Below are 16,043 nucleotides of genomic sequence, written 5' to 3'. Positions count from 1 at the left end.
GCTTTGAAACAAGCTTTTTTGTCAAGGTTTAGACAGGAGAAAACACCAGAAGCAATACTCAAGAAGCTCCAACAATTGAAACAGAAGGATTTGTTGGTAGAAGACTATGCCCAAAAGTTCTGAAATCTATAAACTAGAGGCTAGCCACTGCTTAGAGACTACGACTGAGGAGGAATTGGGGGATTATTTCTATAAGAGGTTAAATAAGGAGTTGAGAAGTGATGTTGCGGGAAGGGATACATTGGCAGGAGCCAACGACAGCGTGCGGAATGGAGATTTGGCATGACCAAAAGCAAGTCAAAGAAGGGTAAAAAGAAGGATGCAGAGGATTTAGATTCAGACACAGATTCGGACGAAGACTCTGACACAGATAGTGAGGATGATGATGCAGAATTTGAGTCCGATGAGGACGATTTTGATGCTTCGGATGATGAGGACATGAAGTCCAAGAGAAAAAGAAAGAAGGAATCCAAGAAAGGAAAGTCCAAGGGGAGTTTCTAGTCAAAGAAAAAGGCAAAAGCTTCCTCAGGGGATGAGAAGTTAGAGAAAAATATAAAAAAGCATTTGAAAAGTATGGGGATATTGAAAGCTAGTTCATCTGAGAAAGCTCAATGTGAGTTTTGTTTCAATCATAACAGTGCCAATCGCTGGTACAATCTGAATTATAGGGGGTGGTTGCCTCCTCACATACAAGTTGCTGGAGTAGTGACACAACCACCTACAACCAATCAAGTAGGGATTAATGAGAATGCTAACCAAATGAGGAGTCAGCATATCAGAATTGGGAAAATAATCCTCGACAAGCCAATACAAGTAATGATGGACAGAACTGCACATACTATGGAAAAGCTCGGCATCAGCAAGGTCTAGGATGTGAGCTTTGGTGTAAACATCACAATGAGAGAGGCATCCCAATTGTTCAGTACTAGACCCGATCACAAACATAGAATCTGCCTCATCCACCACCAGCCCAAGCCAATGGTGTGATGAAGCAGCTCGAGCAGAATGGGGTAGATGAAGGACCTGTGAAGGTGAAGTAGACAGTAGCACAAGAGAAGAAGGTTATGGAGCCGGTATTGGGCTATTTTATGTGATTGTATTGTTTCGTGATTGTTCAAGGTGCAAATAGGAGAGTGACATGTCAGAGGGACAGAGTGACTTGACAACACTGGCTGTAACATGGTCTAAGGGACCAATCCTGAAGGAAGAGAAAGTGCCAATGGCAAACAAACACAAGCACCCAATTGATTGGGATGAGCAAAAGAAAGTTTGACATGAGGTTCTTAAAGCTTTGGATAAGGTAAATGCAGACAAAAAGGTTAGGAGGGCATTGACAGAGACCACACAGGCTATACCTACCAAAGTAAAGATTGATGAAGCAGTGCAACCAGCAGAGAAAAGAGTCCAGCCTCAACATGCAATACTAGCAATGATTGAGGAGGAACCAAAGGAAGATTAGGGTGACATTAGAGGGAGCATAGTGCAACCTAAGGAATCTGATATGCAAGAGGAAGGCCAAAAAGTAAGTATTCAAAAAAGAAATGGGTTTGCAAAGAGACCCAGGCGGCGGGCACTGGCCTACTTAAAGAACCAAAAAATGCAGTTATAGGAGAACAAGAAGAATTATTTCATAGCTTGCTCAAGGCTAAGATCAATATCACATTGGACCAGCTTCTTAATCTGTTATCAGAATTCAAAACAAAATTGTTGACTAAGTTGTTAGTTGACATGGGGAGCCTAATGGATAAGGCAAAAAAGGAAGAGGGAGAGTCTTTGGAAGTTGATTCAGTTGTTAATGCAGCACAGATTGAGGATGTGGACTATATGGTGCCACTTATTAAGATGGAATACAAGGCACAGATGATACCATAAGTCTTGCTAATTGGAGGGTCGGGTGTGAACATTTTGTTCGAAGACCTTTATAGGAAATTTTGTCTCAATGAATTAGAACCAGCCCCTTTTCAGATGAAGCTGGTAGACCAAAGGAGGGTCCAACCTTTGGGAATTCTAAGGAATCAGTAGATTGGAGTATGTGGATTGATGTTTATGGTCAGCTTTGTTGTCCTCAGATTGGAGGGAGATGAGCAATCTTATTCTATGTTACTTGGCAGGCCGTGGTTTCAGGTAGCCAAGATCAAGCAGGATTGGGGGGCTGATAGGGTGACCATCAGAAACGAAAAAGAATAAATTTAAAATGGCAATGGTTCCAATAAGGAGTGTACTCAAAAGGGTTCAGCCCTTGCTAGCCGCTGAAGGTATTAACATGGTGGCCGAAGTAGAAGACGATGAGGAGGAATGGTTTCTCAAAAGGAATCCATCTCTTTTGCCAATTTTTGAAGTGGATGTGCTGAGTATTCTTGATCAATACAACACTCTTGCAGTACACAGTTTTCCAGCAATGGAGGTGTTTGCAGTTGCAATTTCGGAGAGTTCTAGTCCAAAGGAAGCCCAAGAAGAAGGTAAAGAAAAGAAGTCAAATGGAGTTTATGCAGACCCATGGTATGTTGATGATGAGAAGGAGGAAGTATACATTGAAACAGATATTCAAGCAATCATTGAAGCTGAAACAACATTTGAGGATCATTTGAGGAAGTGTGCAATAGTGTAGGAGGATGAATTAACTGAGATGGAATAGAACAATATCCAAAGCTGGTGCATGTTAGTGCTTTGTTAGATGCAAATTTTTCTGAAGCTTTACATAAATTGTTATTGGAATTCAAGGATGTGTTTGCTTGGCATTACATGGATATGAAAGGGGTTGATCCATCTATTTGATAACATAGAATTAATTTGAAGAAAGATGTTGTCCTAGTGGTTCAGCAAAGATATAGAATGAATCCAAACTTTGCTCAGAGGGTGAAGGAGGAAATTGATAAGCTACTTAAGGTGGGGTTCATTTACCCCATGGAAAAGGTGACTTGGCTTTCACCTATAGTCATAGTACCTAAGAAGAATGGTAAGCTTAGAGTGTGCATTGATTACAAAAAATTAAATGTAGCAACAATAACAGACCCTTTTCCATTGCCTTTTTGTGACACAATGCTTGATGCTATGGCTGGTCACGAGATGTATAGTTTCCTTAATGGTTTCAATGACTACAATTAGATAAGGATGGCTCTAGAGGATAGATATAAGATAGCTTTTATCACGGAGTAGGGAGTTTTTGCTAGTAATGTTATGACTTTTGGTCTTAAGAATGCACTTTCCACATTTCAGAAATGGATCCACGAAGTTTTTTTTCCTTACTTGACTACTTTTATCAGAGATTTTATTGATGATTTTTTTGTGTTCGAAAAAAAGAATGAGCATTTGCAACATGTGAGGTTATGCCTTGAACGATGCAAAATTGCACGACTTAGCTTAAATCCGGAGAAGTGTGCCTTTGCTGTGTAAAAATTTAGCAACAATTCAAGATCCTAAGTCGGTCGAGATTTTTTCTAAACTGTTATCTGTGCAGGTACCTGAAGATGTGACACCAGGAACTGGAGCGGTCGAGTGGAGCTGAAAGAAGACTTTCAAGAGGATTCGATGTAAATAGAAGAAATGCTTCAAGCCTTTAAGGTCGCCCATGACTTAACTGGAGGAAACTAGGGTGCATTTTTGTTCACTCAGCATTCTGAGGAGATGTTTAATATAGTTCAAAAGAAATATGATGTTGCAAAAAGTACTATTCCAAAGAAACCTGTGAAGAATGTACACGAGCAGTTTGAAGAACAAGTCGAAGACTAGTTTGAAGAGCTGTTCATAGGAGTTCAACATGAAGATTCTAATGCTGATCATGAACTGATTCCAACCAGTTCAGTTTCAGTAGATGATCGTAATGGATCTACTACAGTAGATAAATAAGTGGGTTTGAATCTCAATAATTTTGTGGCACAAAAATGATTGTTCCAGCGAACGTAGCCCGAACACACTTATAAACTTTTTATCTTCAGCAATAATATAGGATATATAGAAAACCTTAATAGGAGGTAGTATGCAACCACTGATGAGGCATGTATGCAAGTTAGTAAGAAACTGCCATATGTAGGAAGTTACATGTTCGGCTCATATGTGTGTAGTGAAGTATTCCGAATGTGGATATGCTACTTCTTATCAAACTGTGTTTTGTCCAGTTCTATGCTTATTTTCTATATGTTGTAGTGACAGGAACATTCATAATACAAGGAATATGCAGTTGTTTGTCTTGATCAGATATCTACACAGCAACACAAAGCAACTATAGACGCGCTTGATAGACGTGCAGAATAGCAGGCGCGTCTACAGGTGTTGCTTGAATAGAGAAATTATGGGCGCGTCTCATAGCACATCTAACTGCTTGTCTATTTGCGCGTGTATTAACACATCTATTTGTGCATCTACATTGAGAAAATACGAGCCCGTCTAACATTTCGTTTATCAGTGCATCTATTTACGCGTCTATTAGCGTGTTTACACTGGGAATTAGACACGTATTTAGACGCATATTTAGACACAAAACAGAGAATACAGAAAGTGAGATTTTGGTGTACATCATTGCTTTCCAAACATTGCCCATGATTACTAAAGCACATAATTTTAACAAAAACATCAATGCCTTTTTACAAGCCCACATATACAAGAATTAAGTGAGGTGAAGAGAATGAGACAATATGTAAAATAGTTTTGCCAATATCAATGATGGGCTACGGTTCAATCTCATCCTCAATGAGATCAACCCTTGCCAAACAATCTACTTCAAAATCCAAACAAGTGTTTAGATCTACAAATACATTCAACCCACTACTACTTGTGCTACTCATGTGCTCATCGAAATCAGCATCACCACTGGTAGGCTCATCCTCACGGGTAATGGCCTCAATATTTGTATCTCCTATCTCATGATCATCCTCCTCTCTCGTATCACGGTCATCATCATGTCCATGGCCATGATCATCCTCCATATGCTCCATATTAGTAAATGTACTATACATCACTTTGGAACGTGGCATAATAGGTATGACATGCCACCATCTATTATTATCTACCATTGGTTAATAGACAACCTAATTCAAATACAAATACAATCATGTTATTTTCCTTGCATCAAATATTTAAAAGCGAGTATTTTTATATGTATGCATAGTACTTGTTCACATTGTTGCGGAAGTACTAGTGTGTCCTTCCTACTTTGCCAAAACTTTGTGGAGTTAATAGTTACAAAGCCACTTGCATGGCGTTTGATTGTTGCATTAGGGCCTCTTTCCACCATGTCCTTAAACCACTTTATATCCAAAACATACACAAAGAAGCGTCGAAAGTCAAGCTTAATAATATCTTGGATTATGCCACAATAATCATCCATGGCTCCATTGGCTCCCTCAAAGCTAGCAAAGATGCTGCAATCTTGTGTGTTTCTCTTATCATCAATCTGTTGTGTTCGAAAATGCTTGCCCTAACACATATAGCATTGAACATTGTGCACTACACCAAGAAAAAATCAATTAAATAAGCAATCTAAATTATTGAAAGCTCCTAACTTATGCATAACATTCTATATACCGACCTTGCTCATGCATCCCCTAGCATACTCCCATTCTTCCATTGTGATATGTATCCCCTCGTCTTTCTCTGCTTTCTCCATTTCATTAAGTAGCCAATCCACATGAATATCCTTTGGAAGTGCTCTTAGATACTGAGGGTATGGCACATGAGATCCATGGTGTGTATGAAAGAGGGCCCTTTCTTCTTGTCTTCTTACCTTTGCATCCTCGTATCTTGTCACCCATCTTTTCATCACATCACTATTAAGCATGTAATAAAGGTTGATACTATTATGCAACTCCGTGTCTATTACTTTGTTGCATCCTTTCCCTTGAGGCACAATAGAGGTCATCCTTAGGTCTTCATCATCTCTCCATAGTCATGGGAGAGAGCTATGTACATCAATAAGAAACTCAGAAATATATACAAGTGACTCTTGTACCAACCAACCCTTGGCCATGCTACCTTCGGGTCTTGCATTTTATCTCACGAAGCCCTTCAAGGTCTTTATGAAGTGCTCGAGGAAGAACAACCATCGTGCATGTATAGTACCGCATATAGCAATCTCATCCACCAAATGCACTATAAGATGTACTTGGCTTGTGAGAATAGAACGTGCAAATGTCTTCTCCACTAAAAAAACCACCTCCACTGACATAATTCGAGCATTCTCAAGCATGGTGGGATCTATTTCCTTTGAGCTCACATACCTAGAAATGAAAAAGTACACCATATTAGCAATATGAACACCTTGCACGGAGCATTGATACGCATCATATTTTGTATCATGTAAAGTACCTCACAAGCTCGCCCATCTTGTAAATACAATCTTTCACATTCTTCGATGCACTACGTGAAATGCTAGTAGGTAGTATGAACTGAACCCACAAGGAAGTGGTTGATTAGTTGCTTATAATTATTCACTCACAAATTTAAAAGGAAAAAGATATTATGCACATAAAATACTTACTTGGAGCATCTTGTGCCAATCATGAGATTTCAAGCCATATAATTGCTCTACACCTCTTTTCTTGCTCTTTGTAAAGGCTCCCTTCAAACACCTCATGCATCCAGTGGGAGTATGAATTGTAGTAATAGCATGCTTCACTGCCGCCATCTCTAGCTTTGATAACCTCCATGGTGCACGAGGTTAAAAAAACACCCATTTGGTCTCTCTTGTGGCCAAGCTTCACGCATCCTCCCTATGGTACATAGATCCTCCCTTATGCCTACGGAATCTCTGTCCCATTCAAATGCTCCCAAATGGTAGATGCCACATTCTTAAAGATATGCATGGGATCAAGCAGGTGATTGATCTTGAGGTGGGACCAATATGGTAAACGATAAAAGATGGAGTATCTAAACAAAATAAAGTGTTAGTGGGCAATCTTTATTTCCAACCAATATAGCACACAATAGTTACAAACCCTTACCGGCTCATGCCAAGTGGTGGAGGAGTCGTGGAATGTCCCAAATTCTCATCCAATCTCTCACGATGAGTGATTGTGGGAGGACTTCTTTCCAAGGGGCAACATATCTAGGATGATCAGGTGGGAGAAATCAATGGTGATTCTCATAGATGACCTTATTCAATGTGTCTGCCCGTGAGGCAACTAGCAAAGGACCACAAACAGGACATGCATGGTAACCCGATGTAGTGAGAGCTGAACAATAGACGCAATTAAGAGTTGAAGGTGGGTTTAGGGTGCCACATCCTTTGCCTATTCATAATTAGAAGTGCAATGCTTACCTGAACACTCGCCATAGCTTGGGAAGTCATGCATCGTCCACATCAAGTTTGCTTTGCAGTTGAAGTCTCGTGACGAGGGAGGCCTGCTCACATCATGCACCTCGATACCTCTCCAAAGTATCTCTAGCTCGTCAATCAAAGGCTCCAAATAAGCATCAAGATTTTTGACTCTATGTTTCCCTGGAATTAGAAGGGCAGCATAACATGTCCTTTCTTAATAGCCATAGAGGATGCTTCTTCTCTTGTTTCTTTGCAGGTTAGATGTGCGGTTGTAAGGAGGCATAAAGCAAATATGTCACTATCATCTAAAGAAAGAAGCGATAAACTCAAGGAGGGAGGGAGATCAGCAGCTTTGTTTAACACGATGAGCGCAGGGACAAAAGAAGAGAGGAGTCGAATGGCGTGTGGGAGCAGGCTAAATGTTAAGAAAGGTCGGCGAAATGTTCTGTAAGGAAGGATCGTGGCCGGTAATATGGGAAGCACGCTAAAAGTTAAGAAAGGTCGGCGAAATATTCTGGGGTGGTATGGGAAGCATGTGCCATTGTTCATGGAGATGCCTTGGACGAGCGTCGACAAGATCGTAGGAGAAGAAAGGGAAGCTGCCGACTGTTAATAGAATGCAAGAAGCGAGTGGAAGACTGTAGTTGTTGCACGCCAAGAGGCCACATTGTATATAGCTAGCATCTATCCACCATTAAGGATTCATTGTTTTGCTTCTTTCTCGTCGCTATTCTCCTCCCTAACAATCCCATCAATAGCACAGACTTACATACATAACATTCTGTCACCTTTCTCCGCACCCATGTCTAAGCCACTATTGCACCTCGCTCTCTCCCTCTCCCTCCTCCTCCTCTCCATCTCTCTCCTCGCTTCCCCCGTCCTTTCCGCCCATCACAAACGCCCCAAGCATTTCACCTTCTACCTCCACAACACAATCTTCAACGCCACCCTCAATAATACCGACTACTTCAACTCAGTCTTCAGCGTTCAGTCCACCGGCTTCCCTAACCCTTGGTCCTTCGGGGTGCTGGCAACCTTCGAGGATCCGCTCACTGTATCTCGCTCCAATACATCCACTCAGCTGGGCGTCGGCCAGGGATACTATCTCTATGACAGCCAAAAAGGTTATGTGCTTTTCCAGGCCTTCACTGCTACGATCGATACCGGTAAGTACAAGGGGACTATTGACATCTTCGGACAAGTCAAGGAGGTCTTGCCCGTTCGCACCCTCGCTGTCATTGGTGGGACTGGTGATTTCTTCCTCGCCAGAGGCATCGCTAACTCGCGGCTTCTAGAACTGTATACGGGCCCGCCCGGGGCTGCGAGGTGGACCTTGTCTTTCGACCTCGACCTCTATTACTAGACCTCCGATCATGTCTTGCCAATAATCGCTTCTGCGTCAAAACAGAGTCCTGTGCTGGTGCATGACGTATAGTAGGCAGCTCATTTTCTTTGTAGAACTCCCGTTTGTTGCCAAGAGGTGGGTACATCATTGCTGCATTCTGATTTAAGGTAGTCAAGATTACACTGTCCGAAACAATATCTTCTGCTATGAAAGACTAAGCAAGTGTTTTACTAGAGTTTTGATTGGATCGTTTGAGCCGTAAAAGTAAAACATTTAACTCGTACATCTATTCTACAAAGCTCCAAGGGAACTAATGCGAGATGGTGCAACACCCATGTAGACTCCTTTGAGCTAAGGAGAGAATGGGATGGATGGGGGACAATATAATGGGGGCCAAGAATGGTGTAGATGAGCTTGGAGCTCGTCAACAATGTCTACATACTTAGCATGTATATACATGCTAAAAGTATCTCACTATTTCACTTTAAGGGCATGTATAAAATGCCGTCAAAGGAAAGGCCACCTAGAATATCTAACTAGCCTATACTCTATCGAGGGAAAAATGCATGTGGCTTTGCAAAGAAATCTTAGAGTTTACTTATCCATTGTTTACCCTCAAAGGATTGCTGACATAGAGAACTACAAGTTTGCTTTCAAATACCTTGATAGATTTCCAAATGTAGGACTTGTTAAGGTACTCCAAACAGCAAATTTTCTTTAAACGAAGTAATGATTCACCTCAAGGTGGTTGAACACTGAGGGTGTCCTACCCAAATTGGTTACCCATATTTTTTAGGGGAAAAAAACAAGTACTTTAACATAATAAATGGCTTATATCACCGAGTTTGACTCTAATGAATATCATTTTGGAGTCCTATAATTAAACATTATACATCTATTTGTGTAGACAACAATCAAATATCAGATAAGCATAAATCCTCATTTCCTTGTGTACATTTGGGTGTACAATGCTTATCCCATATTTAAATAAGTAGACAATGTGATATTATCTACCTCATTATGCATCACATGGTCATCTCAATTTATAGGAAGACACCTCATGGTGTAGAGATTAACCCTTGACTTATTGGTATTTTTTAATTTTGTTTCTAATTAAACTATTAAAAAATATGCCCTTTTGAAGTAATGATTCACCTCAGGGTCGATGACGACTAAGGGTGTCCTACCCAAATTGGTTGCCTAGGTTTTTAAGGAGAAAAAAGATGTATTTTTACACAATAAATGGCTAATGTCAAGTAGTTCGACCCTAATGAATATCATTTTGGAGTCTTATAATTAAGCATTATACATCTATTATTGTAGACAAAAATTTTCAAGTAGAAGGCCCTTCTAGGTTGACACAAAGGACATGTGAGATACCACATCATGAATAAGCGGCCCTCTTGCCACATCATATTGCCATCGCAACATGCCACATTAGCATGGCCACCACTTTCCCTTCCACCTCATATTTCCACCTTTTAAAAGAAGACATATAAGTGACCACATGTTATTTGCCACTGCACATGTATCTGTAGGAACAAGAATGGAGAAGAGTTGTGAACACAAGAGAACAAGAAGTGAACACAAGTGAACTCCAATTGAAAGTTCAACAACCAAACGAAGTACAAGTACTTATCACTTGGTATATATAGTCCAAGTACTAGAGCACACACAAAACTCTAACATAGACTATCCTACACCACCATATCATTGTATGTATCTCTAGTCTATCCTACACCACCATATCATTGTATATATCTCTACAAATCCCCCCTTAATGATATGGTTGAAATGCTCTGGAATGATCTCAAAAGCACCTATAGTACCAAAAGTACCATGGTTGCACAAATTCATTCACATGAGGATATAGCAACCTATGGGAGTACAAAAGAAAACAATGTCATTTTACAACCCCCCTTGACATTGTTTGAATGTCTCGTATCCCGAAGCCATGTTGATGTCATGTGAGAGAGGTGCTGATAGGCTTTTAGTAAAGATATCTACCACATTGTCCTCAGTAGAACAATATGTAAGATCCAATGAAGCCATATGTGATACAATCCTACACATAATGATAGTGATTTTCTATGTGTTTCATGCGAGCATGAAACACAAGATTGTTTCTAAAGCAATGCAACTCTAGCTATCAAAGAAGGTCAAAATTGTGTCACCATCCTGAGCATGAAGAAAGGGAGACATATGCTCATGCTTATGCTTATGCAAGAGCATAAGAGAAGGAGACATATGCTCATGCATGAGCATAAGAGCATGAGCATGAAAGAGAAGAAAGAGGGGGGAAAAGAGGGGAAGAGAGGAAAAAGAGGGAAAGGAAGAGAGATTGAAGAGGGGAAAGAGGGGGGGAAAGAGAGAAGAAGAGGGAAAGGAAAGAGGGAAAAATATGTCTCTTTCTCTTATGCTCATGCATAAGCATAAGCATGAGCATATGTCTCCTTCTCTTATGCTTATGCTCATGCATAAGCATAAGCATAAGCATAAGAGAAGGAGACATATGCTCATGCTTATGCTTATGCATGAGCATAAGAGAAAGAGACATATGCTCATGCTTATGCTTATGCTTATGCGTGAGCATAAGAGCATGAGCATGGAAGAGGGGAAAGAGGGGGGAAAAGAGGGGAAGAGAGGAAGAAGAGGGAAACGAAGAGAGATTGGAAGAGGGGAAAGAGGGGGGGAAAGAGAGAAGAAGAGGGAAAGGAAAGAGGGAAAAAGACACGTATGCTTATGCTTATGCATAAGCATATGTCTCCTTCTCTTATGCTTATGCATAAGCATAAGCATGAGCATATGTCTCCTTCTCTTATGCTTATGCATGAGCATATGTCTCCTCTTATGCATAAGCATAAGCATAAGCATAAGAGAAGGAGACATATGCTCATGCTCATGCTTATGCATGAGCATATGTCTCCTTCTCTTATGCGAAGGAGACATATGCTCATGCTTATGATTATGCATGAGCATAAGAGAAAGAGACATATGCTCATGCTCATGCTTATGCTTATGCATGAGCATAAGAGCATGAGCATGAAAGAGGGGAAAGAGGGGGGAAAAGAGGGGAAGAGAGGAAGAAGAGGGAACAGAAGAGAGATTGGAAGAGGGGAAAGAGGGGGGAAAAGAGAGAAGAAGAGGGAAAGGAAAGAGGGAAATAAAGAGACATATGCTCATGCTTATGCATGAGCATATGTCCCCTTCTCTTATGCCCATGCATAAGCATAAGCATGAGCATATGTCCCCTTCTCTTATGCTTATGCATGAGCATATGTCTCCTCTTATGCATAAGCATAAGCATAAGCATAAGAGAAGGAGACATATGCTCATGCTTATGCTTATGCATGAGCATATGTCACCTTGACATATGCTCATGCATAAGCATAAGCATGAGCATATGTCAACCCACCTTCAACTCTTAATTGCATTGCACTTCTAATTATGAATAGGCAAAGGATGTGGCACCCTAAACCCACCTTCAACTCTTAATTGCGTCTATTGTTCAGCTCTCACTACATCGGGTTACCATGCATGTCCTGTTTGTGGTCCTTCGCTAGTTGCCTCATGGGCAGACACATTGAATAAGGTCATGTATGAGAATCACCATTGATTTCTCCCACCTGATCATCCTAGATATGTTGCCCCTTGGAAAGAAGTCCTCCCACAATCACTCATCATGAGAGATTGGATGAGAATTTGGGACGTTCCACGACTCCTCCACCACTTGGCATGAGCCGGTAAGGGTTTGTAACTATTGTGTGCTATATTGGCTAGAAATAAAGATTGCCCGCTAACACTTTATTTTGTTTAGATACTCCATCTTTTATCGTTTACCATATTGGTCCCACCTCAAGATCAATCACCTGCTTGATCCCATGCATATCTTCAAGAATGTGGTATCTACCATTTGGGAGCATTTGAATGGGACATGAGATTCCATAGGCATAAGGGAGGATCTATGTACCACAGGGAGGATGCGTGAAGCTTGGCCACAAGAGAGACCAAATGGGCGTGTTTTTTTACCTCGTGCACCGTGGAGGTTATCAAAGCTAGAGATGGCGGCAGTGAAGCACGCTATTACTACAATTCATACTCCCACTGGATGCATGAGGTGTTTGAAGGGAGCCTTTACAAAGAGCAAAAAAAAGGTGTAGAGCAATTATATGGCTTGAAATCTCATGCCTCAATGCTCCCCAACCTTTCCATCCATGATTTCTCTTTCAATGATTCCTTGCATCTTCTGTTGCAAATCTCATACTAGTTCCCACACATTCCTGATTATCACTTGAAGTGCTTCACAATTCCCACCATTTACAGTTGCCGGAAGGAGGTTCCTTAGTGCCTGAAGAGTGCAGTAGAGAATCTAAATTTCTCCCTATAGGTATTGAACATTCTCGTTCCTCAAACTGGATGCTATGTGTAGAGTGGGCACTTGAATGCCTATGCAGAAGAGGTGCCGATCAATGGTGGTACTGATGTCACTGCTGGGGCTTATTATAGGAGGTTGGGCTATGGCTTGAGAGGATGTGCTAAAGATTGTTGAACATAGATGGTGCAGAGGCGACTATCAGTTGGTGCTACGTGTTGCCCTACTGTGGTTGTTACTTGCTGTAGTTGCACTGGAGGAGATTTGTCGTCGATGGAGGTGGTCATCTAGTTCTGCTGGGCCGAGAGCTTGGAGGCAATTCATGTGGTTCTACTAGGCTGAGAGTCTCGTCTGCTAGAGAGTCTAGAGCTTGCTTTCCATCGAGAGTCTACTGCAGTCATCTGCTGTAGTCTAGAATCATTTGGAGACGATTGCTTTTCAAAGGCTATAGCATGGGCACCTTTGATTGTGGCATTGCACTAGTCTAAAGCTTGTAGGATGTCATGAGCTGGGAGAGCTGTGGAGCTTTGTTGCCTTGAAGCGTATGTAGATAGAGTCAGATCGTTGTGGTAGGGCCTTTGCTCCTGTGTAGTCACTCTTTGATGTGCTATGTAGCCACTCTTTGATGGTGCTTATGTTGCTGTCATGTGCTTGTTTGTTGCTCGCTCTGCAGTCGGCTACCTTAGTGTCAGGCTTGTAGTTGCTTGCTTGAGGCCGATTCACTACTGTAGAGGCACCGAGAACAGCGGCTGCTATTATTTAGTCAAGTGCCATATGCTGTGCAGAAGGATGCAATGCAAGCAGGAATCATCAACGAGTTGCATGATTGGATAGATAGAGCTAAGATGAAGGCCAGGAATCTACTGAGGCACCTTCGAAATTCTTGGGCTAATCAAGCATTACTCTCTCGCAACTCTATTCTCTCTTTCTGACACAAAATAAAGAAGATTAGAGGGAAATGAGACTAAGGAAATTTCTAATGCATGATAGAAATTTCTTGAGGTAGAAGAGAACTCTCAATCAAAAATCTACATCTAATCTAGGAGAGCTAGGACCTAAGCTCTGATACCATGAGAAATTGGGGGATCAAGCTCTCCTAGTCATGAGACAACATCCTAATACAACACTAATCTAAGAAGGATGCAACCTAAGTGCAAACATGATGAAGAGGGTGCTCATGACATGTACCTCAAGTCAATTAGGTTCCCAGATAGATTAGCTTGGACTCATAAAGAGAATCTTGAGATAGTGCAAAGTCTTAATTGATATTACTTCAAATGAACCTCCCTTATATAGGTGAGGGTACTTACATCCATATGCTTGCTCACATGTGGGATATCTCCTCCATGCCATGTGGCAGCTTGCCCTTTACTCATACCTTTGCTCTACATGTGCTCATGGCACCACAACCCTCAACAGACGTGTCCCTCATGATATGTCACCTTATATGATGTGGAAAGTTGAGGTGGTAAAGTAGGACCTTGCATGGGATGATGTGGTAGGAAGCACTTTGATGACATGGCAAGTTCAAGTGTCAAATTAGCCCTTGTATGGGATGATGTGGCAAGTTAAGGTGACAAAGTAGGGCCTTGCACAGAAAGATATGGTAGGAAGCAGCTTGATGACATGTCATTTGTAATGTCACATTTGACAACATGTATGAGGTGGAAGCACTAGTTGGCTAGGTGATGTGGCAAGATACTATAGGGATATATACAATGAATGATGGTGTAGGATAGACAAGGACTTAGTCTATTTTATAGTTTTTTGTGCGCTCTAGTACTTGGACTATATATACCAAGTACTTGTACTTCATTTGGTTGAACATTCAAGTTCACTTGTGTTCACTTCTTGTTCTCTTTTGTTCATAACTCTTCTCCATTCTTGTTCCTACACATATCAGAGCTAGTCCTTCTAGCCCTATCACTTGCTTCCCTGCTATTCTCCAATGTGCTCCTATTGCAATTGTGGAGAAGAAGTTAGTTCTTACTAGTCGACCTCTCTTTTGGCTTTCCTTAGCTCCCATGAGCTTTGTGTGATCCTTGGGGTGCCAACTCCCTTTAGTAAGAAAACCTATCAAAATATTGAGTATGAGATGAATTTAACAATATGCCATGAGCAAAAACTATGAAAATTAATATGGTTGTGTTCTACACTAAAAGAGCTTCAAATATGTCTTTATACCTTGAAATTTGGGTAACACCTAAAAAAGTTACTTTAATTTGAAAGGATATGGGTTTTCATATTTTAGTGTTTTTTTTTTAAAAAACCCCCCTCATCCAAAAGACCCCCCCCTTGGGCCTCACAAATATGTACAAATCTTAGAATCTTGCATATTTTTCAAGGTACATACATCATATTTTGTGGGAGGGGGCCCATGAAATTTTCATATTTTCCCTTGCATATTTGAAATGTTTTAAGGAAATCCATGCATATTATGTATGGACATTGCCCCCCCCATACCCTAGATTTTGGATGAGGGCAGTAATATATTACATATTGAGTTAGTGCCCCAAGGTGTGATCTCGAGCTTCAATTGTGAGGTTTTCCACCAGGAAGCACTACTCAGTTGAGCGACTTTGTTTTGCATTGCCCACTCATTTTTTCAGGGAATTTCAGATGTCGAAAGTTTTGTAGCTACATCTGGCAACTTGGAGGAGTTTTGATTCATTAAATTGAGGTTTTACCTCCCTTTTAGAGCTATTCATGGTCTCAGAACTCCATTTTGAGCAACAAATCAAAAGATAGCAGCAATATCATTTATGTTTTGCTGATTTTTATCAATTTTTATACATTTCACCTACCCACGCCATCCAAATAGCTGCCTCGCCATCTAAAGAGCCACCTCACCATATGTATAGCCAGCCACCTTGCCATCCATACAGCTGTCTTGCCATCTATACAACCATACACTTCAACTTTGTAGCCTAGGACTAGCTCTTGCTAACCGTACACCTCAAATTTGCTACCCATTGCCTCTCCATCTCACCAATTGCTACTCCAGGTTGCCATTTGCATTGTTGGCTCAGCTATTTCTTCTTCTCCAATTCTTGATCTTTGTTTGATCTCATTTT

The 16,043-nt window shown here is 41.0% G+C and overlaps 1 protein-coding gene across 1 annotated transcript; it reads left to right on the top strand.

Moving 5' to 3' along the window:
* The first annotated feature begins 7,978 nt into the window (after window positions 1–7,978).
* LOC147903374 (dirigent protein 6-like) lies at window positions 7,979–9,159 on the top strand. Its single transcript, XM_087372760.1, has one exon. The coding sequence runs from the start codon at window positions 8,055–8,057 to the stop codon at window positions 8,613–8,615; it is 561 nt and encodes a 186-aa protein (XP_087228886.1). The 5' UTR covers window positions 7,979–8,054; the 3' UTR covers window positions 8,616–9,159.
* Window positions 9,160–16,043: the final 6,884 nt, after the last annotated feature.

This window comes from Dipteris shenzhenensis, chromosome 3, assembly GCF_047967505.1.
Source record: "Dipteris shenzhenensis isolate YYH24624 ecotype China chromosome 3, Dip_SZ_1.0, whole genome shotgun sequence".
NCBI classification, from domain to species: Eukaryota; Viridiplantae; Streptophyta; class Polypodiopsida; order Gleicheniales; family Dipteridaceae; genus Dipteris; species Dipteris shenzhenensis.
The sequence above is the reverse complement of the archived record's forward strand: the minus strand, read 5'-3'. Positions and strand labels throughout refer to the sequence as shown.

Excerpts from the sequence above, each read along its gene's own strand:
- LOC147903374 (XM_087372760.1), top strand. The coding sequence starts at position 8,055 with ATGTCTAAGCCACTATTGCACCTCGCTCTCTCCCTCTCCCTCCTCCTC.